The sequence below is a fragment of the Cibotium barometz genome, chromosome 26 (assembly GCF_041138505.1).
Source record: "Cibotium barometz isolate CiBa-2024 chromosome 26, ASM4113850v1, whole genome shotgun sequence".
Lineage (NCBI taxonomy): Eukaryota > Viridiplantae > Streptophyta > Polypodiopsida > Cyatheales > Cibotiaceae > Cibotium > Cibotium barometz.
Window position 1 is genome coordinate 13,400,189 of NC_141071.1, and position 23,454 is coordinate 13,423,642.

At 45.9% G+C, this 23,454-nt stretch overlaps 1 protein-coding gene across 11 annotated transcripts in view; it reads left to right on the forward strand.

Annotated features, from left to right (window-relative positions):
* LOC147623684 (uncharacterized) overlaps positions 1-23,454 on the forward strand; it is an 86,310-nt gene that overhangs the window by 43,517 nt on the left and 19,339 nt on the right. For 4 of the 11 annotated variants that reach the window (XR_015269192.1, XR_015269187.1, XR_015269191.1 and 1 more), the window contains 14 exons: positions 5,894-5,965; positions 6,082-6,243; positions 6,386-6,514; positions 6,766-6,894; positions 7,008-7,073; positions 7,202-7,276; positions 7,749-7,843; positions 7,985-8,089; positions 8,374-8,491; positions 8,572-8,751; positions 8,852-9,009; positions 9,121-9,279; positions 9,433-9,589; positions 20,052-20,144. Coding sequence is in view for 5 of the 11 variants with exons in the window: in XM_086820275.1 (XP_086676401.1) it covers positions 5,894-5,965; positions 6,082-6,243; positions 6,386-6,514; positions 6,766-6,894; positions 7,008-7,073; positions 7,202-7,276; positions 7,749-7,843; positions 7,985-8,089; positions 8,374-8,491; positions 8,572-8,751; positions 8,852-9,009; positions 9,121-9,279; positions 9,433-9,589; positions 20,052-20,144 (1,698 nt within the window). In the remaining 6 variants the exon portion in view is untranslated. Of the gene's footprint in view, positions 1-5,893; positions 5,966-6,081; positions 6,244-6,385; positions 6,515-6,765; positions 6,895-7,007; positions 7,074-7,201; positions 7,277-7,748; positions 7,844-7,984; positions 8,090-8,373; positions 8,492-8,571; positions 8,752-8,847; positions 9,010-9,120; positions 9,280-9,432; positions 9,590-20,051; positions 20,145-23,454 lie in introns of those variants that run through there. The other 7 variants (XR_015269189.1, XR_015269188.1, XR_015269190.1 and 4 more) reach the window with 7 other exon arrangements.

Here is a 23,454-nt window from a genome sequence, read left to right on the forward strand (position 1 = left end):
TACCAATTTTAATGCGTGGTTCTACACCAGAGGGACTGATCGTACCAGTCTGTACTTGCAATAACATGTCTGTACTTTTCTCCTTGCAGCCGCCTGACTGATGCACCAACTATACTCTGATAAAGCGCCGCCTGCAGCTGAAGATGCGCCGCCTGCAATTGTTCAGGATTGTACTTGTCCGTACAGGTCTACAGTACCCGACTGTACATGACCGTACAGGACTGTACTTGCAGTTGCCTGAACCTGCAGCCTCCTGCTGTCCGTACCCTGGTCGCCTGCGCCGTTGAACCAATCGGTGTGCAGCAGCCTGTACCTGCTGTCGTACAGCAGCCGTCGCCTGCACTAGCTGTACGGAACTGCAGCCACCTGCTCTGTCCGTACAGTACTGTTTGTACTGTTTCCGTCGCCTGTACCTGTTGGACAGGGTTGTCCTTGTCAGCCTGCTCTGTACGGCCTGAAACAACCAGCTCTGTACAGCTCTGTACAGCCTGCAACCACGTGGTCTGTACGGCCAGTTCTGTATGGCCAGTTCTGTACGTAGCAAAACCAGCAGCCACTCTCCTCAACGCAGCTAGCTTCCACGATTCCTCCAAAAGCAAGAGAGAAGAGAAGAGAGAGGCGTGTAACTCCCAAAGTGGAGTTGCCCCTTTTTCCCAAAAATATCCTAGTGACCCCTTTCTCAAGTTATTAAACTTCCTAAGGGTCACTTATGCCTAGGGGCCACCCAAGGTTAAAACATTAAAAATATTAATGTCCTTGGTCCCACTTCACATTTGAGGATGTCCACACATCATACCATTTGTCCGGGCACCCCAAATATGAATCATTTAATATTTATCTTGCTCACCAACCACCATGCTCACACTTGTGCTGTTCCACTTTCACAGGGTCATGACAATTAACGTCTACTAGAGGCCGAATTCGACCTATGAGATAAATCAATGTACAACTGTCAATGTCTTCTGGAGGTCCAGAAAAAAAGAGGACAAAATGAACATGAAATAAACTATGAAAGTACTGAGCTAGTGGGGGGGTGTGATGGATGGAGCACTACTGCTAGAGGCTCAGTATGCAACCTATATGCGTAGGGTATACAAGAATGTGAAATGCAGATCCGTCTAGCTCCAACTAGTACCATAATGGGGGTGTACTATGTGATACATAGGCGATGGCGAGGCAAAAATACCTCAGAGCATGATCTCCGGGTGTGAGTGTAAGTGAGCTAGCCGCTCCTAGATATGGTGTTGATGTCGAGCCCGTATCTCTGTTAGAGAGAGAGAGAGAGAGAGAGAGAGAGAGAGAGAGAGAGAGAGAGAGAGAGAGAGATTGAATTCATTGCCTCAATCAATGGCAATGTCCCCTTTTAGACATTTTCATGGCTCCAAGGCCCTTGTTACAATCCTTTTGCATGTGGGATAAATCACAACACTTTACTCCACTTCCACTTGTCCATGGACAGCCTACCCCTCTACAACAGATAAGCACATAAAATCATTAAAATTGTAAGGTTACCCTTACCCCCCCAACCATCAAGAGATCAAGCTTTGTTGAATTTTATTTTTCACACTTTTAGAATGTAGGCCAAGCTTACAACCAAATGGTGTTGTTGACAAATCTTTTCGTGTGCAACAAGATCTCCCCTGAAGGGATAGGGCCCTTGACCTATGTTGGTATTTTAGGGTTAGGGTTCACATAACCTAAGGAGGTTGGACGAGAAACATGGCTATGGTGTTGGATTTGACAATGAGATAGAGAGAGGAGAGAGGAAACACAAGGCTAAGAAGAAGTACACGACTGAAATGGATTTGTTTGATTGATGCATAATATGAAGTACAAGCCTTTCTCTATATAGGCATTTCCACATATCAAACCCTTTGACGCTTATTAAATGCACACTTATCCACCCATAAGAGGTGGTTCACACACACATAAACACACAACCATATAAATGAGTGTGTACACCCTTTTTATGGATGTTCACACACACACACACATATGGATACACAAACACACAATTGCACATATTCCAACACCCCCCTCAATTGTGAGTTGGGACACATATACATGCACATAGGCAATACCTTGATTCCAACACTCCCCCTCAAGGGATTACCACACTCTAGTCAAGGATTAATCTTAGGCCCATAGCCTAGTTTCTCATGCTAGTAGGTGGTTCCCAAGGGTAGGAACAAACAAGGAATAGGTTGCACACTCATAACATAGACAAGACCTTGTTCCCAACAAACAACCCCTCAAGGGCTATCTCTCCTATTGTGTCAAGGATAAATCTTGGACTCATGGTCGAGTTTCTCAAGCCAGTTAGGGGTGCCACTTGGGTAGAGACACAACACGGGAATTAGGTCACAACCACATGACAACAATAGTAACAACACATAACTTGGACTTTAATAAGCCAGACATACACACATTTGACACATGATTATTACATATCCTTTTAGGGGACATCTTGGGCAGAGGATCCACAATATACATAAATGATTGCTTTTAGGAGGAGAAACTCCCCGTCGATGAAGCTCTTGGTGTGCTACTTCTCTTACGGCGTCGTTTCCAAGCCATGAATAATTGGGGCTCACATACTGGTGATGATGATCTTGTTGATGAAGGCCACCACTTGAATATGGGTGCTTGAAGAAGATTGCCCATGCAACCCCAACACATAGTAGTCGAAGCACCCATGTGAACAAGAGCTTAGTAAAAAAAAAAAAAACTTTTATTAAAACCTGATCCAAACTATTTTTTTAAACGCGTTACCCTGTTCAATGTGGCAGGAAAGGTCGTCGCTCGCAGATGCAAGTAGACGTGATGGACCTGCCGGCAGAGCAGCAACAGTCGCATGGGCAGAAGCCTCCCTGGAAGCTAGTTGCAAGCGACATGAAGAAGAAGAAGCCGGTTGCAGGTGCTGCAGATGCGGAAGAGAGTCATGTTACGTGTCGGAGGCAGAGGCGTGGAAGATGGGCAGTAGCTGCGAATCCAAGGGCTGCAAAGGGATGTCAGATGCACTGCAGACGGAGAGCTGTGCTACAGGACTGTCTGAGATGAGCGACTGGTAGTAGCTGGTCGTCGTGGATGTCAGCAGCGACAATTCGGTGGTGGTAGCTGGTGTGACTGGGCACTGGGCAGCCCGATTGGTGTAGGCTGTCAGATCTGAGGTAAGCGTCAGAAGGAGCAGTGCCGAGCTGGTGAGATTCTGCGCAAGACACAAGGGCAAAGGCTGAATGGTGAATTGGGCAACGAGCAGCTATTCACAGGGTGTACTGATGTAGGCGGCTACTGCTTGGTAGATGCACAGGGGGTGTGCATAAGAGGTGCTTGCATCGGGCTTAAGAGAGGTGGCTTGACACAGGCGGCTGCTGTGCTGCAGCAATTGGCAGCCATCAAGGACACCTAAGCAATGTTGTGCATAGGAGCAGGAGTAGCATGTACTTGTTTTTAATGCTTGTTCACCAGGACGGTGAACTCTTAACACCTGCTGGGGCACTTGTAGAGGGGTAGGCTGTCCATAGACAAGTGGAAGTGGAGTCAAATGTTGTGATTTATCCCACATGCAAAGGGACTGTAGAAAAGGGCCTTGGAGCCATGAAAATGTATAAAAAGGGGCAGGGGCTTTCCCATTAATCAAGGGAATGAATTCAATCTCTCTCCTTTATGTTCTTCATTGGCATTCAGTTTAGCTACATCTCTGGCATTCTCTGCTGGGCGACAGCATTTTTGCTGCAGGTTTATTCATAGGAGCCTATAAATAGCAAGTCATAGTCAGTCATTAGACCATCTGATTCCCGCCATGGGGCCGGTCTTAGTTAGTCCATAGAGGTCTTAGGTAGCCCTTTTGGAAGGCCAAGAGCCATGGAAATTGTAAAAATACAGTTCATCTCTCGCTTCTCGCTCTATCTATTCATTGTATGTTCCTAATAGGCTTAGGGCTGGGTCAAGTATACCAAGGCTTCTGCATGCAACAGTGGCCCTACTGTCGACAGACACGGCACTGGTCTGGCCTACTGGCAATCTCAATCCCATGTTTGAATAAGGAGCCATCTGGTCCTGGCACTATCACATGATCATCTGTAAAATAGGGGTCAGTGACGAGTATTCATCAACACTGGTCGTGACAACTGCTGGTCTCTCTGGAAGGGTGGGGAATTCCAGAACTTGTCCAAAGGCTGACACTACGGAAGCCAAAACTTCCAATAGATTCGTGAAAGCCCGGGGATCATGAGGAAGATCGGACAAAAGTTGTGGTCCTTTATCATTGGGTAGAAGTTCTAGTGGTGTCGAAAGAAGAATAGTTTCCTCGGGCTGATAGGAACTGGGCTGCACTCAGGAGACTGTGAGGTTGCCTCCACCGAATCGAAAGCTGCTTGGAAGAAGCGCCTGCTAGGTAAGTGGGCATCAGTAAAATGCAAGGCAAGGTCTGTGGGAAGTGCTGCCAGGATCCAATCCCTAGCCTGAGAGTGAGAAGGATGAGACCCAAAAATCTTACCAATGAATGTGGTCTTGACTTCTTTATCAAAATCTGATTGTAAGGTCGTAAGCTCGTCTTTGGAGAAAAGAATTGTTCTCCTGGCTGGGGGGGGTGGAGGATGATTGGCTTCGGCAGAAGCCATAATACCAATCAAAGGGTGGGCGGCCGACTTGAAAACGTTCTTTTTTTCTGTATGTTGATGCAGGCAAAAAACTGGGAGAGGCAGGAGGAGGGGCTTATCTGCATAGGAGTGGGGAGAAGAAGGCGAGATGCAGAGAGGAAGGCGGGCAAATAGAGAGGAGGGGGTGAGGTGAATGGTGGGCAGGAGGGAAATGCGCAGAGAGGGGTATGACGGGCAGACGAGATGCAGGTAAAGGAGTGAATGGTGGGCAGGAGGGAAATGCACAGAACAGAAGGGGAATGTGGCAGAAGGAGAAGGGGATGAGTGGCGGGCAGGAGGAGAAGAGAGGTGTGCAGGTCAGGACATACAGGGAACTCTGGGTTCAGCTTGCAGATTATTTGATTCATTTACATGAGAATGTGAAAGCACAAGGCAGACACGGCTGATGTTCTATAAACATTTACCTCACTGTGCTCTCAAAATACCAGCTGGGAATTGAGCAAAACTCAGTGGTCTTCTCCCCAGCTCTACTGCTGATCTGCTGATTGTCAAAGCTCTGCAGATGCTTGTGTTTGCTGCTCGTTTCTTGCTGGTTTTGGATCCTAACTGGAACCTTTCGCTGGCTGCTCTGATGGGGCTGAGGGCCGAGGAGACTGAATGAGGAAACAAGGGGATTGGGGGACTATTGATTACAAAATCCTACCCCTGCTCTGTCTGTGGGGCCAGGAATAGAGGACTTATTTCATTCATAAAATGCATCTTTGTGAGACTGGGGCTTAAAGGCTCTCAACCCTTGGGTAACTTCCTGGGGTGGTTTTGCCATTTAACAGGCTGTAAACATCCCTGCAATGCTGCCCAAACCCCACACTTTATACCCACCTTTTTTACGCAAATTTCCTGGCTGTCAATTTTGCTCAAAATGGTCCCACTGTGCACATTCTGATAGGCCTTTCCTCATGGGCACTCGTTAACTCTTACAGGGGTGCAACTCATTCTAACGTGGTGCATCCCAATCTATTTGTATACTCGTCCTTCAACAAATAAGGATCACAATGGCATGTAGCTCTCCTAATCTACCCTGTGCATGGCCTCGGTAGACAAGGCACATGAATCTAAAGCCTTATGCGTGTGTCATTTTTGTTTGATTAGGGTTTTACATTAGTTCAAAGTTTCTATTAGAGCAAGACCATTTTTTGCCTTGTCTGCACCATAAACAAATTGGAAATTAGAAGTTGATTATCGTAGCTGTGGAGTGCTAGCATTTTTCATAACTGAGTGTGCCCTGTGTGCAGGATGCTTTTTTGAAGTCTTCCTGTCCAGAGGCAGCATTAGAGATGAGAAGTAACTTGCAGCAATGGGATAAGGTGTAAAATATAGAGAGCGATTGTACTATCTTTCTTGATTTTAGCAGGGCTTCACAAACTTTTCCACCATTTTGCACAGAGCATCAAAGAGATCAAGCTTCCTTTGTATTATGTAGGCACTTGTATTGGCTATTGAATTGGGAACTTCGTCTGTATTGGAGGTTAAAAGGGAGTATGCTCAGCTTCTGGAAAGGCGTGGAGAACAGCGGCATGCCCTCGCACAGTATGAAAGTCTCCTGAAGCCTGGGCTCAATGCCAAACAGCTATTCACTATTAGAGTAAATCCAATTTTGCAGCGATTCTTGTTTCTTTTTTGATCTTAAGCTTGGTTTGGACACCTCACTATCATATTCTTTTGAAATGCTATATTTCTGCTACTATGTTGTAACCTCATTCTCACACTGTTTGCCCATTGCTCAGGCAGGAATAGCACGGACATCAATTCACTGTGGTGATCCTTGGAAGGGGCGGCAGATGGCTATGCAGTGTGATGATTTTTCCCTCTATATTGAATGTGCTCATATTTTTGAGAGCATGAAGTTGTTTGAGGTACATGTCTTTTCAAAAAATTTTTTTAGTAGAAAATACAGATATGCATTTGCACCCATGCACACATGCCCAAGGAGGAAACTTCTACAAGTAAAACATATCATACAAGGATTGAGCAAGTTTTCAGACATGCAATAACACTGTGTTCAATCATTTTAATGCATTTCAATTCGCCCAAGATGCCGCAGAATAATTTTTCCGGATTTGCAATAACACCACCATTTTAAAGCATTTCAATCCCACCTGCCCAGGATGCTGCGGACTTTTTTGAATTGGGAGGCCAGTTGGAAAAGTCAATCTCATGTTATATTGCTATAAGGAACTTTGCCAAAGCGTTTCCTCTTCTGGAACGTTTGTCTAGTCCTAAATTCTATGTTGAGGTTTGCTCAAGTTGCCATTCAATAAAGGGTTGAATTTATCCTGGATAGTTCTTCAAGTGTGACTTCTTATCTGCAACATTAAGATGGGAATTTTGTGAATGTCTTGTTTCAAGTATGCAAAAGCCTTGGAAGCAGAGGGAAATTTCACCGATGCTGCTGTGGCATTGGAGTCAGCAGAGGTATTTTGTTTGGATGATGAAGCAACTGATCCCCCCTCTTCCTCCCCTTCCCTTTTCCTTCCTCTCCTTTACCATGAAAAGAGTTTTGGAAAAGATGTTGTGAATGCATACTTTGAATGTGCTTGCAGGATTATGAAAATGTCGTGAGACTACTCTTAGGGCCTCTACAAAGTCCATCAAAAGCATATTCAGTTGTCCGTGCGGTGAGAAAATTTATGATGCATTCTCACATTTTTTGACATAAGCGTTGCCCTTTCAAATAACGATCATAATTATGGGAAATGGGGAAATGGAAACAGAAGTGCAAACGGAATTTTAGGGGGCTGAAATGGCTAAGCACTATGTCAGAAAAGGAGGTACGGTTTGGGAGAAGAAATGAAAAGAGGAGAGAGGAAAGCAAGCGATTCAAGAGGAAATGGAAGAGGGAAGGAAGTGGCAGGAGGAGGATGAAATGGGGGGCTTCTGGAGTGCATTTCTCTTAATATATTAAATAACCTCCCCTTTTTAAATAAAAAAACAATGTGTACCCTTTAAAAAAGGAATTGTGGAGTGCATTTTTCTCAATATATTAAATTAATTAAAAAAAACAATACATACCCTTTAGAAAAGGAGTGGAAGGGTTACATTCTTTTCTTACATATTGATGTCTCCGACTGGGATGTCCTCAACTTTCAGACAAAGTCAGTTTCAGGTGCACTTCTTGCAGCAAGGTTTTGCAAAAACACAGGAGACTATGCAAAAGCAATAGAGTTTTTTATCCTCTCAAGAAGGTCTCTAAGTGTTTTCACTTAATAGAGGATCCCATTAAGACGTGCCTCATGAACTGTAATTGCCTTTTTGGTTGAAAACACTACAATTTTTTCTAGTGTAGCGGTGCCCTATCATGCAAAAATTTTTGCTTTTGGCATCAGGTCTCAAGAAGCCAAGGAGCTTGCGGAACAACATGACAACATGGACGTTTACACGGAACTGGTTGTTGACATCACGTCAAAGGATGAATGTCTTCAACTGGCCAGGTTGTATATCTTATGTGCCTTGGAAACATAGTTTTTTGCACTGGGGCTTGGATAACTTGTAAGAAGATGAGAATTTACATGTGTACCTACTAAAATTGAAGATATATGTCGGTGAGTCCTTGCCTGAGTATGGTTACCATACCATGCTGCTGAAGGGAGTGTCAAACCTTGACACTTACAATATGACATATAACCCACCGCAAAGAATAACATATAACCCACCGCAAAGAATAACATATAACCCACCGCAAAGAATAACTTCTTGATATTTTAATATTGGGTAGGTATTATGAAACTATGGGAGAATACAGTAAAGCCGGGACTCTTCTGGAACGCTGTGGGCAAACTGATAAGGCCCTTAAACTTTATTTATGCTGGGGAAGCAATGGTGGGATAGAGCAGGTATTTTTGGGACTTCTTGTGAAGATTGTGTGCTGTTTTTGGAAGGAATTCTACTCATCTGATTGACTTACGTGGACTAGGCAATCGATCTGGTGGGAAGAGAAAAGAGTGATGCCCTTACGAGTCAGTTATTTGATTATCTGAGTAAAGAGAAGCAAGGTGCAGAGGGGAATACACTTCATCTCTACATGCTTCAGAAGGCTCTTGGAAACTATGAGGAAGCTGCCAACTTGGTTTCTCTTCTCTCGGCTGAAGAGCAGGTTGATAGTTTACTGCATTAACAATAAAACCATGCACAAACATACCATAATCCTGCAGGTTAAAATTTAGGTGTCTAAGTAGTTTATAAACTGGAGACAGGAGAAAGGAAACTACAAGAAAACACATCAGCTCTTATTAGACTTCTGCTTCGTACTTCAAGCTCAAGGGAAGGCTATCCCTTCGGAAATACTAAACCGATTGATGCTGCTGCACTCTTATGTGCTTGGAAAGACTCATATACGTCTCGGTGATCACAGGTGAATGAGAACTTGTTGTTGAGCAAGCTTTCTGCTTTTCCTATATTTGGTGTAGCGTGCTTGTCATGTCATGTTTTAAGCCTTCCAACTGCTTGTTTTTTTGGTCTCCAGCACTGGTTCACGACTCCTGATTAGAGTTGCTCGTAATATCTCAAAGTTTCCCACCCACGTGGTACCAATACTGACATCCACAGTCATTGAATGCCATCGTTCGGGCTTAAAATCTACGGCTTTTGAGTTTGCATCCATGCTAATGCGTCCAGAATACAGGTCAAACTATTTAGCTATAAATGTTGAAGTCTTTGGTATTCATGCCATCAAACATATTCACATCTGTCACTTGAACTAGGACAAGAACACAAGTTTTAGTGAGAGATGAGAAGTTTAAATAATTCATTTGTGAAAATCTTTTGTTGTACACAGAAACTTGATTTCTTCAGCTTATAAGCGGAAAGTGGAGAAGATTGTCAGGAAGTGTGAGAAAGTGGAGGAAAAGGAACCAGCAACACCATGCCCTATTTGTGCATCATTATTGCCAAACATGCAGCTGGACTGTGGCAATTGCAACAGCATTATCCCTGTAAGTTAAGCCTTTAATATCCGCTTCTCATCATTGTCATCCTATTTTCTCTAAAACCCGCTCAAAATCAGTGCTTTCCTTCTCAGACTTTGTGAAGCACATGTTTATGGGAGGACAAAGTCACATATGGACATTGGTCTCCAGAACGATTGATTGGCTGGTCGGGAATGAAAAGGATGAGAGAGGGAAAAATGTGCATGGTGAGGCTTGAAAAACTGGGGTTGCAACATGAGCTACACAGATCAAGGTGGTATCTCAACAGGAGTAACAGCTCGTCGAGAACCTCGGTCGATGTCGAGAGGCTTCTCATTCTTGCAAGCTGCTCTGGCCTCCTCCTTGACGACAAATGGTGTGCTGGGTTGGGGGGGGCTGTCAACCTGAAGACCCCCTTTTGGTTTACCACGTCCTTGCCTCTTGCACTAAACTTGGCAACATATGTGACTAATTTCTCACCCCTCTGGGAATACGCAACTCTGTGATCGACATAATGTTGCCAATGACTTATGTGACTGTAGCTAACACCGTTATGGGATGGAAGGCTTGCAGCTTGAAAATACTTCAACTGAGTGTCTGCTTGCCCACATTTGATGCCTTGGTCACTCAATTCCTTTTTGGGTGTAGCAGGGCTGGCTGCCCGGCACACTACATGGTGGCTCTTCTTTGGACAGTATGTCCGGACTCCGGAGTCCGGAGTCCTTGATGCTCATGGCACAACACAGAAGACACTGTAGCAGAACACAACATGAGGAGAGACGAGACTGCGGAAGGAACAAGAACACTTGCACTACTCAGAGATCACTGATACATGTCCTTCACTGTACGGTGCACACTCAGCAGAGGTCACAGTGAAGAGGACGGCACAGCTCAAGCTGACGACAGAACACAGGGTACAAGTGGTATGAAGGATAATAAGGATGTCCTCCAAGGTGAGATAAGGATGTAGGATCAGGATCTTCTCCAAGATGGGATAAGGATCAAAAGGATGTCCTCCAAGAAGATGAAGAATGAAGGATGTCGGATCTCCTTCAGGATGAGTCGAGGGACCATATATTCCTGAGGTTCAGTTGGTGGCATCTCTTATCTTTGGTGGATGCCATGAGGTGGCAGTGTAGCCTTTGGTAGAATCTCCTATCTCTAGGAGATCCGTTGGAGTCTTCAATGCTGCGGATGATCCCAATGGTTGACGCCACTGTTGCGGTGGACAGTCTGTGTAGGGTGGACAGTCCGTGTGGGCACCCTTGGTGGCTACAGGTCGCCCACCACTAGAGTGCTCACCGTCCTCGGTGAGGAAGATAGAAGTATGTTGCCAGGAGAAGGACCCTTTGGGTTTTTTAAAAATAAAAATAAATTATCCCCAGACAATAAGCAACACCATCTCTTGTACTAATCAAGGACAGCTACACTCACTCACAGATACAAGATTGTGGGTTCTCACAAGAGCAGGCAACTCAGTAAGAGGAGAAACTAGGAGGAATCTGACACAATGCTTGCCTTGAGGCCTAACGCCCTCTCAAGTGCCTTTTAGAGATAGGAGGTGGCACTTGCCTACCAAAGTGGCCAATGGTGCTAGAGGTTGTAAGATGGTTGGGAAGATAGCCAAGAGATGGGTAAGTATGCGTGGCAAGGATCAAGGGCATCCGTGATGGCGTGATCATAAGGGGAGGAAGATTCATGGTTGGCCCTTGTGTGTGGGTAGAAGAGGAGGTAAGGTTGAGGATGACCAAGATGAAATAAGGTGACGATGGAATTGATGGTGCAGAGCATAAGGGTAACTAGGCTTGCTTAGTTGTGAAGTAGACGGGACAAGGGAAGGGTGCCAGTAGGAACGTTGATGTCGGCGAGGAAGTGAGGGTTGCAAGGGTGGTGGAACCATCAATAGTTGGGAGTGGGGCAATGGTGTGGAGGCCAGATAAATTTTCTTCTTCCTGCAGCGATGCTTGGCTTGATTTTAGATGGGTCCTTCCAAGTTGGGGACTTGGGTGGGCTTGTTTGGCCCTTCTTCTTGGGGGCTCTCCGCATTGACTTCCACCATGTAGGATGTGAGGGTTTCCATTGCCTGAAGCCAGTCCAAGAGTTCGGACTCATCACCATGGGGAACAAGGCCTTCTTCTTCCGTAGGCCAAGAAGTGAGCGGCTGTGAAGTGGGGGAAGAGATTGGGGCCACTGTGGCACCACGGATCCCTTGGTCCAGACCTTCTTCCAATTTGAGTTCTTGTGGACCATGCTCTTGAGGAATCCACAATCTGTTAGAGCCCCAATCGTGCAGTACACCTGTACTTCGAAGCCATGGTCGACCAATGAGTAATGAGTTGGGCCCTCTGACTTCAAGAAGCCGGATTACCACAAAGTCCGGTAGGAATGGTATCCCCTGGATAACTACAGTGACACCTTTCAGTAGGCCGATGGGGGTCACCTCCCATTGGCCGGCCATCTGAACACAGAAGTTGGCTGGCCGTGTGACCTTGAGGCCTATTGCATGGAGTGTGAATTCCGGCATGAGGTTTACCCCAGAGTCGCTGCCGTCGATGATTGTCCTATATAGTGGGGTACCGCGAATCTCCACAGAGAGGTGGGGCTCCGGTAGTCTGTAAGGGAGGGATTGGTACGGCTAATACCCATGCAACTGGTAACACTAGAGGGAAGGGGAAACCCACCATACTGCCCACCACTAAAATTGGTGGTCGTACCATTGAGTTGCTCCAATAGTGTACTGAGACATTGTTGGACGTTTGGGCTTGTGTTCTGTCATCCGCTTGAGCTGTGCCGTCCTCTTCACTGTGACCTCTGTTGAGTGTCACGGTACAGTGAAGGACATGTATCAGTGTTCTCTAAGTGGTGCAAGTGTTCTCGTTCCTTCCGCAGTCTCGCCTCTCCTCGTGTTGTGTTCCGCTACATAGTGTCTTCTGTGTTGCGCCATGAGCATCGAGGACTCTGGACATACTGTCCAGAGAAGAACCACCATGTAGTGTGCTGGGAAACCAACCCTGCTACAAGTACACTAAAATTTGGGGGTACAAGTGGTATGAAGGATAAGGATGTCCTCCCAGGTGAGATAAGGATGTAGGATCAGGATCTCCTCCAAGATGGGATAAGGATCAAAAGCATGTCCTCCAAGAAGATGAGTGAGATGAAGAATGAAGGATGTCGGATCTCCTTCAGGATGAGTCGAGGGACCATATATGCCTCAGGTTCAGTCAGTGGCATCTCCTATCTTTGGTGGATGCCATGAGGTGGCAGCGTAGCCTTCGGTAGAATCTCCTATCTCTAGGAGATCCATTGGAGTGTCAGTCGCTGCCGTTGCAGCCTTCAATGCTGCGGATGATCCCAATGCTTGAAGGCCTTGGACTGTTAGGGTTAGGGTTTGGAGGTGCTGCAAGCACAGGCGTGGAGAAGCAGAGAGAGAACACGACTCTTTGTGTGTATTCAGATTATGATGTGAAGTACAAAAGCCTCCCTATGCACAATGTTGTACCTGTGTATCAAAAAACCCAATAGCAAGAACCCTGAAAGCAACTGTACTCCACTGAATACAGTTCACCCAAATATGCCTGCACTCTCAATCCTCTGAATGTGCAGCTCGATGCACCAGTGACTGAGTAGAGCAGCAAAAATGGCTTACACAGTGCCAAAATGCCCAAAAATTGCCCAAAGTTATTGCACCCAAAACCTTGCAAAAAACCTGTAGATTTCTTTGCAAGAAAGTCTGCCTGTATCTGCCTGTAGATTTTCACAGAGAAAATAAAAATGCCCAATATTCAAAATTTGTAATGCTTACCACAGTTGAGATTTCAACAAGTACAAGTTGACTGCAGTGTGCAGGTATGGATGACTAGACTGTTGTACTGTGCAGGTACAGATGACTGTACGGAGCAGACTGTAGATACGATGAATGTACGGTGGATGTACTCAGCTGGTACTGTACGGAGCACTGTACTGAGCAGTGCAAACAGGTACACAGCAGATACTCGTTGCAAGTACAGTCGAGTGTATGCAGGTACAGTACGGAAGCAGGAGGCGACTGTAGATAGATGTGCGTAGCAGGTACTGTGCAGGTAGGTTGACTGTAATGAGCACTGTACGGAGCAGGGCGACCAGGTACACAGCTGGTACACGTCGTAGGTAGTTGCAGTCGACTGTATGCAGGCAGGTACAGTACGGTACTAAAGACGGCTGACAGGTGCAATATGGTACTGAAGGCGGCGCAAACTGTGTACGGGCAGGACAGTACGTGAAGGCGGCGCTGACAGGTGCAGTACGGAAGGACAGTACCAGTACGGGCAGGGCAATGCAGCCCAACCTGGAGGCTCTAATACCAAATGAAGGCCTTGGACTGTTAGGGTTAGGGTTTGGAGGTGCTGCAAACACAGGCGTGGAGAAGCAGAGAGAGAACACGACTCTTTGTGTGTATTCAGATTATGATGTGAAGTACAATAGCCACATAATAAAGTGACCTAAAAGGATGTGTTCACATGTCCGGCCATAAAATGTGCCGGGTGGACCAAAACACTTATAAACTTCTTATAAGTGATACTAAGCTAAACTGGGGGAAAAAACCTCCACTAACTGAAGTAAAAAGTGCCCCAGTAATTTACCGATGATCACTAGCACTCCTCTGGGTGCATACACAGCATAAAACCCAACAATGCTTGGCGCCACTCTTGCGGTGGACAGTCCGTGTGGGCACCCTTGGTGGCTACATTGGGGAGGAAATTTCTAAGTATTAGAGGAAGCACTACACACTGAATAGACCGGATCCCACTGAGAAATGAAAACATTTTCCCCTATGTCCCTTGATGACCTACAACAAAATCTTGGACTGTGCAGAGCAAGCCCCTGAAGGATGGAATTGCTTCCTGGAAGGGTACAAAGAGGAGGGGCGAATCATAATGCCTGGTGGTACCCTTGTAGCAGGACATGTGCGGAGAGTATGACAGCTCATGCACTGAGTACCCGTGAGGTCGTGGTGCCTCTAGTAAGTGGGTTGTAGCTACACTGCTCAAAGCAAAGAGGGAGTTTGTCCCTATGAGTTATGGGAATGGCAGGGTAGATGTCTCCCTGTTTCAGTTTTATTAAGGGAAACACTACTCAAACTTAGGAGACTTGCCTGAAGGGCTCTCACCACCACTGTTAGTAAGAAAGGGACCGTGATGCCAAATCCTCAGGAAGGCCTCTCGGCGCTTCCGCATGTGGTCGGAGCTACCTTGAAGCTTCCCCCACTGTCTAGAGAGGGTATGAATGACATCAAGCTAGATGCTCCGGATGGACTCCACTGACGGGGTAAGGGTGCCGTCAATAGTCTTTCTACAGTAATCTCTCCAAATATGCCACGCCGCAATATTGCTGTGCAAATCTCCCGTCTTTGGTAGGAAACGGGAGTCCAATGATTAGTGGAGTGGAGCTGGAACTCCACAGATACGGAGATGAGAGACTTGCAAGGCAAGGCTCCCCACCACCATTCTCATATGCCATCGTAGCCTTAGCCTCATTGGCCCAAGCAACTATGCCGTAAGTAACTGTGCGAGAGGGGGGCCCGCGTTCCGTAGTGAAAATGTGGAGAATCCTCTGCCAAACTTGCTGAGCTTGGTATATTTGGAAGGCTTGATGCGCTGAGGCCATGGAGGGCACTTTGGTTTATGATACATAGTGCATTTGCAAGATTTGGTTTGATATTATCCGCATGCTCATGGGCACTTGGGCTAGGATTTGGAGATTTTCGAGGGTTGTAGAGAGAAAACACGATCAATTCATGAGAGAATGGGATCATGGCATCTTTTTCACACTCTCATATGGGACCTTGCTGGCAGCACAAGGCACTAGATTGGTTGAGATTTCCCCCTTGCTTGGTTTGAAATCTCTCTTCTTGTAAATTTTTTTCTTACTTAATATAAGTCTCTTTTCTAGGGGGGAAAAAACCTGCTGAGCCTTCGGGCAATCCCAAAGGCAAAGTCATTGGAACTCTTGAAGGTGGCCACACGTCAAACAAACTGTTGGCCTACCTCCGATGGCGAGCCAACTGCCAACAGCCGAGCTCCGATGTGCCAGCGTGCTCTTTCTTCTGAGAGAACCTGAGGAGGGAGGCCATGAGATTGCATGTGCTCTGCTGTTGCCTTTTGATAGCCTCTCTAGCATGAAGCCCGTGGTGTGGTCATAATCTCGTTGAAGGCAGCTTTGAAGCCGCCTTCCATGAGATCCCAATCCCAAAGAAATGGGGAAAGCAGAAGCTCATCTTCGCCAAGGGATTTTCCCCTGGGAGTGCCACTAGAGCCTCCGCAAGATCCTCTGAAGTAAAGGGTGTCAGCTGGAAAGTCCAGAGAGCGGGGGGGGGGGGACCACCTCTCTTGTGTGCTGCCAGACCGGTTCACGCGCATCCAGCACTTGAGAGGATAGGGGGCACCCGTTGGAGAAGAGAACATAAGAAATCTGTGGCAATGGCTCGCACCTACTGTGGGGCAGGGGGATCTGCAATTATGGAACAACCTAGCTTTGCAACCTGCAGATACCATCCCTTCGCCTGTGTGGACTTGAAATCTCAAAGAAATCTCGGATGACCCAAGGCTCTAGCATGGTATCTATATTCCACCCTCTGCTCCTCAATGGGGAGCTCCGCTTTGTATGCACTGTAACCAACTGGGCCTCAATCCACGGGCTATCCGGGTTATTCCCTTGAAGCCGTTGCAAGGAGGCAAGGCTCCGACAGATGCTCCTCTCCTACTGTCTGAAGCCAGCTAGTCTGCTCTGCGCGGCCTCTTGTAAACACCTCCACTCCTCAATGGAGCTGAGCTCTGTGCGGGCTGCAACCAATTGGGCCTCAATCCATGGGCTATCCGGGGTATTCCCTTGCATCAACTGCAACGGAATATTCCCTTATGAGACGGGTCGTGTGAACCTGTTGCCGTGTTTTGACCCATTTGCGCTGTGGTGCAAAGATTCTTCTTGGACATGAGTTGCCCATGATCTGTCACCTTTGGAAACTGCGACTCTGTATACATGTGAGCCTTGGCGCGTAGAAGCTTAAGGACACAAGTACCTTAGCAAGCTAATCCCAAGTTACTTGATTGAGTTGTCTTCCAGCTTTGAGTACATGTCATTGCATTCTGTTTGCCCTCTACGGCTAAGTATAGATGCTTCAACAAAACCAAGTGTTGCCTTATACTTCAGTGAACACTCTGCCACTAAGCATCCACCCATACATAGCACATTTACCACTTTGTGCACATGCTGTTTCCATCTTCAACTTCATCTGGCTCAATTCTCACCATCTGAATTCGATGAGAGCAATTGCCACCTTGCTACCACCATCCAACCACAAGTACATTGTCACCTGCACTCTTGGCTGTTTGTATCCTTCAAGTTCCTCTTGATATTCAAGTGTGCCTTCATGGTCCTACTTTGACCTCATGCAGTACGATGTAGTATAGAGATGTTTGCCCTCTCCGGATTTCTCCAGTTCGGGCCGCCATGGACTCCAAAGTGTTTGTGACTCCTGGGAGTCCATTGTTGCTTTCATGGTTTGTGTGACCCTGTGTGGGTCCTCCTATTGACTACACGGTCACTTTGATTGGACCACTTTGTTGGGTCCTCGTCTGCTCTTTGATCTGAGAAGGGGATTGTTGGTGCCATGCTTGGACTTACCCTCACTCGAAGGCTGTGTATGAAAGGGGAATGTTGGTGTCATCTTTGGACTTAACCCTCACCCGAATACTGATTGTGAGCATGGCTCCCGCATCCCAATAGCTTCCAACGTCTCCATGGATTGCCACATGCTTGGGCTTGGAGTATCATTAGACTCATCACAACCTGGGCCTCTTTTGTTGTTGGCTCCAAAGTTGGTTTGTAATTGTACAACTCCGATTAGCTGGGGGGTGCATCCCTCCCGGGGCTACTCACTCTCTTTGCCAGCTTTACTTGCTCTGCTATCGACCTTGTTAAGGACACTCCCTCATCGACACAATGATAGCAAGAATTTCAAGTCGTCCTGCTCCGACTCTTCGATCGGGTTCATTCACATGCCCGTCGGGTTACACTGCAGACTCCACCTGTGCTCAATTTCCAAGTTGGGGACCAAGCCCCTTGCATATTTTCTCCAAGTTGGGGGTTAAGCCCCTTGTGTCTTCAATCCTTTGCGCAGCTTCATTGTTTTCCTTTCTTCAACTGATACCTGTTCCATGTGTTCTTGAAAAGAAAGAGATCACTCCACTACCACAAGGCTCATCATGGCCTTAGTAGACGCATTGCCACATAGCGGACACATTGCCGCCTAACATTCTCCCAAATGATTTCGGCTTGGTGGCCTACATTCTTTGCTCCTTTCTGTTTAAATTCTCTTGTTACCATGCCCAGCACGACTGTCCCATACCTGCTGCATCGTCTTTCTTAAGATTAGGGCCCTAGCCTCAGAACCAGTTGCTTCAACTACATGCATGGCCCCTTCATTGCTTCTCTGTTTTCTGTATGCATTTCCTTTGTCTTTCAACCTTTGATCGATCTTGCAGGTATCATCCACATGCCGTTTCTTCTAGGAGTAGTACATTCCGTGCCCCTCAGACTACTGTATGCTGGTGTCGTCAGCCACATGCAAACTTATTCCATGCGTCTACACACGAACAAGTCTTCTCCACTCTGCGGTCCATCATACTTGCCTCATGCTAGTCTCCAGCTTCACAACTACAAGCCTTCACCTCCATGGGTCCTTCAAATGTGCATCATGTTACTTTCAACCCTTTTCTTTTGCATCCTTGTAGCTTCACAGCTCCTTCAGTGCAACGGGGCTCAGTTACATGACTCTGTCCGATGCTGCTGGCGAATCAAACTCAACTTGGTAGTATCCACGCCCCAAAGGATGAATATCAGTGATCTTGCCCGGCTCGCCGATGAGGCTAGCTAGCAAAAGATCCCTGAGATTGTGGACGTCTACCCACAATCTTGCAAACCAAGGTGGAGGCCTCCAAAGAGGTGACTGTTGAAGCGAGGAGCTGGAGGTCTGCTTCAAAAAAGGAGAGGCAAGGGACGGCGACCTTGTTCGACAGACCGGCTGCCATGGAGTCCTCTAGGAGGTGAAAGGACCAGAAGACACCAACGCTCGCTGAAGAAAAAACTGCCCGAAAGCTGAAAACACCTGATGAAGGGGATGAACACGATAAGGCTCGGGTGGGGGGGGGGGGGGGGGGTCAGGATGATGGGAGCAGGCTGGTGAAGAACACGCGGGAGGGAGGAATGTGGGACTGGCAGACAACAAAGGGAAGCAATGAGGTGGAAGAGGCGAGGAGGAGGAACCAGAGGGGGTGGGGCGGCACGAGGGAAGCAGGCAGAGAGGAGCATGAAGGCGAGGGGCGCACACAGAAAGGGATGCAAGGAAGGCAGCGGGTCAAGGCAAAGGCTGGAGGTTGGAGGGAGCAGAAAGGAGAGGCAGAGTGAGAAGGATGCGAAGGTGCACGAGAGGTAAAAAAGGGAAGACGCTGGAGGCGGGGTGCACAGCAGCGAAGGCAGATGATGAAGGGCTCAGAGGGGCGCAAGATGGGAGGAGAGGACGACAACTGGCAGAAACACAGGAGGATGGAGGTTGGGCAGCGTGAAGGAGGAAGGGGGGGCAGATTCAGATGCGCAGATGGGGGGAAGCTCCAGCTCCAGCTCACACCGATCTAGTATGGACATTTATGGCATTTGTACTTCTGTTTTGGTGGACATTTATTGAGAGAAAGTGCCTTGCTACTAAAGGTAAGAGGGAGAGGAGCTATAAAGGGAATCTTACAGCTGGGATGAGTCTATTGTGGCATGTCAGCTAGGCAAGAGGTGAGCGCATAACAGAAACATTTTAATTACTTCATTGTAAAATAAGCAATAAAAATCGTCAATGGAAATACATGTATATGAACATGTTAGAGCATGAATAGACCTTCTAAGGTTTACATGCCATTGGACAGATGGACCCTTCCAAATCATCCTGGAAACCTTTTGGTTATCCACAGCATTAGATATGATACTGCACTAGAGATGAATGCCCAAAAACTGCTCTGTTTGGTTACCAAAGGTTGCTGCATATGGTGCACAATATAGTGGGCAGCAACAGGGCTCTATGGGTGCTATTCAAATTAGTTCACCATGCATTATACGGAAGTGTGGTTCTCCAAATTATCAGTAGAGAGGTATGGGGTCTAGGATGGGCGTCTTCATTAACAAATTGGCTCTATGGTTGCTATTCAAATTGATTCAATTTGCATTATATGGAAGTGTGGTTCTCCAAATTATTATTAGGGAGGTATGGGATCTAGAACGGGCATCTTCATTAACATAAAGGTCATGGAAAAGCATGGAAAAGTTTCTCATGGTTATTTTTTTACCAAATTTAAAGCAGCACTTTTTAATACAAGATTTTTGTAAGCATTGAGAGCACATTGGATCGCTGCTGAGGTTTTATAGAGAAGTTGAATCAACCATAAGATTTTCCTGTGTGTTTTGATGCCAGTTCTGCATTGTCTCCGGGCGCCATATGGTACTTGGAGATTGGAGTGCTTGCCCCCACTGCAAGTTTCCTGCCCTTGCTACTGAATTTATGAAGGTAATTATGAGACTTATGCTTAAGCTAATGACAGATTTATCCTTATAATTAGAAAAAAAACTGTACATGGGTTTTAGAAATCAAACTGGATTCTATGTCTCAACAAAAGATCATACAATTTTTGTTTCAGCATGAGGCTGCATGCTGCATGTGCTGCTGTTGTTCCAGCATGGCTTTACCCTCCTTTTTTTTTTGTAATACGATATATTACTAGTGGGAAACCTCCAAATGGGGGAGAAATCCCACAATCAGAATACAGGAAACATGAGGGAAGCTACAAGCCTAGTTGTCCAACTATGGTGCACCTAAAGCTCAAAAGCAATCAAGGAACACTTGTAGCGGTGCAAGGGAAGATCTCCAAGGTCAAAAGAATCCTGAAGAGATAAAAGAGGGGATCTCCTGAAGAAAGCAAAACATGGAATATCTTGTGTGGCAAAGACCAGCTGATTTCTTGCATGATAGATGGACCATAGGGCCCAAAATCTAGTCCACGTATATAATAAAGTATCAAATTCTGGCAAAGTGGAGGAAATGCTGCCATATAGCCAAATTTTTTGCCAAAAGACCTCTCACACGAAGGTGTCCTGACAATCTGTCTAGAAGTGCATGGGAATGGGGGCAAGACCATAGAAGATGATAGACCGTCATGAACATCTTCTACAAGATGCGGGAGCAATACATCTTTCGGCCAGAAAACTGCCAACCCGTAAAGCACCAACGAGACATCTCCAGAAAACTTTTTGTTTGAGGGGTAATTTACTCTTTCAGATCTTCGAGAGAGACACCCTCCACCACCGAGAAGGCTTGTTAATGTGGCATAGTGAGTTTCCATGAGCCTGTTTTCAAGGAGGAAGAAGCAATTTGTATGCACTGGCTGCAGGTAGATTACGAAGGGGCACCGTAGGGCAGCCTACATTTTGACCCACCAATATCCAATCATCCAGGGTATGACTCAATTCTAGAAGAGATACAGGCTGAAAATCATGCAATATAGGAGCTATGGTTCGTCATATTGGTCTATGATATAAACCTAGATTGTAAAGTGTCATAGCTTGTGGAAAAAAAAGAACATAGCCACTATCATTCACCACATTCTCAACATGTTGACTACTTTGATAGAAAGGAAATAAGCCTTTCTTGGTTGTAAAAGAGCAAGAGGCCGCTGAAATGCACGACTCCAATGAATGCTCTCTCTGCGAAGGGAGTTGCCTTGATTAGGTGGTCTATCAGACCATTTTATTAGAGCCATCAGAGTTTGCCAGCCTTGAATTAATTTTGTGGAAAATGGGCATCCAAGAATGCACCCCTCTAACACCACAAACATGCTAACGTTGCAGGCATGAAACTATCCAAATCGGCCGAAGATCAGGGAACAAGAGGCAAGTGAAACTCAATATAAGCCATTAAAATGGATTGCACAATTCTCAATCTAACATGCAATTGCCAGGTAGATAATTTCCAATATTGAAGTTTGAAATTTAGCTTGTCCAACACCCATTATCGTTCTCTCTTCATTGTCATTCTCTCTTTAGAAAGACATTCCAGCCTAGAGAATACCCAAGTTATCTGACCATCTATTCTGGTTCATTTGGCCTGGCCAAAGAATAGAGTGCCAATCACAATGCTTAAGCACAAGAAGCTCGGACTTAGCAAAATTAATTTTCAAGCCTGCCGCAAGACCAAACAGATCCAGAGCATCCATAATTATTTTAACATCATCTTGAGTGTTCCTTGGAAAGAAAAATGAGGCATCTGCAAAAGCTTGGCTATTAAAGTGATTTACATCCCAAATCCGTATGCCATGTAGCTTGTTCTCTGCAAGTAGTTTGTCCATTAATAAGAGCATGGGATGAGTGGCTATTGCATAAAGCAATGCATTGGCGGGGCAACCTTGTCGCACCGATTTGCCTAGAGACCAGAAATCTGAAAGACCCTTATGTAATATACATCGAGCAGTTCCTCTTTCATAGAGCTAGTAAATGATATTTCTGATCTTAGGCCCAAAGCCCATATTTTCCATGACATTGGCAATAAACTGCCATTGTATATATATATATACCTATGTCAATCTGCATTGTACTATATCCAATGCTTTTCAATGTCAATCTGCATTGATACCCTACAAAAGAGCCTTCCTTGCCAGCAAAAGCATGTTGGTTGTGTTCTTGTCGCAAACCATATGAGGCTGATTTTTGTTTATGTTGTCCCATAAAAGCTTCCATTTGTCTAACCTACAGAAGCCTTGGATATTATAGGTAAAGCATTTGAGAGGTATATACATATTTACAATGACAGGGTTGTGATGTCAGGCCATCAAGAATCCATTTGCATGTGAGAGATTGGTGCTCGATTCCTTGCATGCCCTCCACTATCTGGAAATTGAGAAACATCATTGTCAGAATGTTCATCTATATTTGAAGCAAAAGTCTCAAAGATTGCATCTGTCTGCTCTTGAAGAGAGTGACCATTCATAACTACATTCCACACTTTGACCACTCTCGAGACATCATGCATGAAACGAGGACCAGACGAGGATGTACTAGCAACATTAGACCTTTTTTCCAATTTCGAGCTACCAGAGTTCTTGGTTTCACCGCTTTTTAGGTGTCTGCCAAGATCTCAAATCTTGCTTTTTTGTCTTTTTGAGGTAAGGAAGCAAGTGTTACGTTGGGTTTATCCTTATTAGTGCACTATATTTTTTTCCTTTTTTTGTTGTGCATTCAAAGCTGATTGAGGTGATTGCAAAGGCATAGCCACTTTAGGGGTTTGGTATCAAACTGAAGGACAATGAGATTGCATGTCCAAAATTACGACATGCAAAATATGAACCAGCAAATTTTCCCCATTTTAGCTAGAAAAAATCCTCTTGGGTTGGCATCCCTTGCATATGAATATCCAAAGCCACACATTCTGGAGTAGGTCTATCTGTGTCCCATAAAATGCAGAATTTATGGACATTACCATACGAGCGGGGTGGACATACCACTTTTAACAGATTCTAGACACATAGTTATGATAACATTTCACTTAGGATAGAGGGGTGACCACCACAAGTAGGCTGGCGGTGGTTGGTTTAGTAAGCCACTAGAGGAGTTCTGTTTGGCAGCAGGGGCACTCATTAATTCGCACAAATCTGTTGGTTTTTGGGTTAGTGATTCACCGAGAGTTATTTGGGGTGCAGAGCTTGGTTTTACTTGGACCAGTAGAGGATGCACTGCTAGATATTTGGGATGCCATGTTGGGATTGATATTTCTCCTGCACAGCAATTTGCTCCGGTACTTATGAGTATCCGGAAGAAGCTCCTCCATT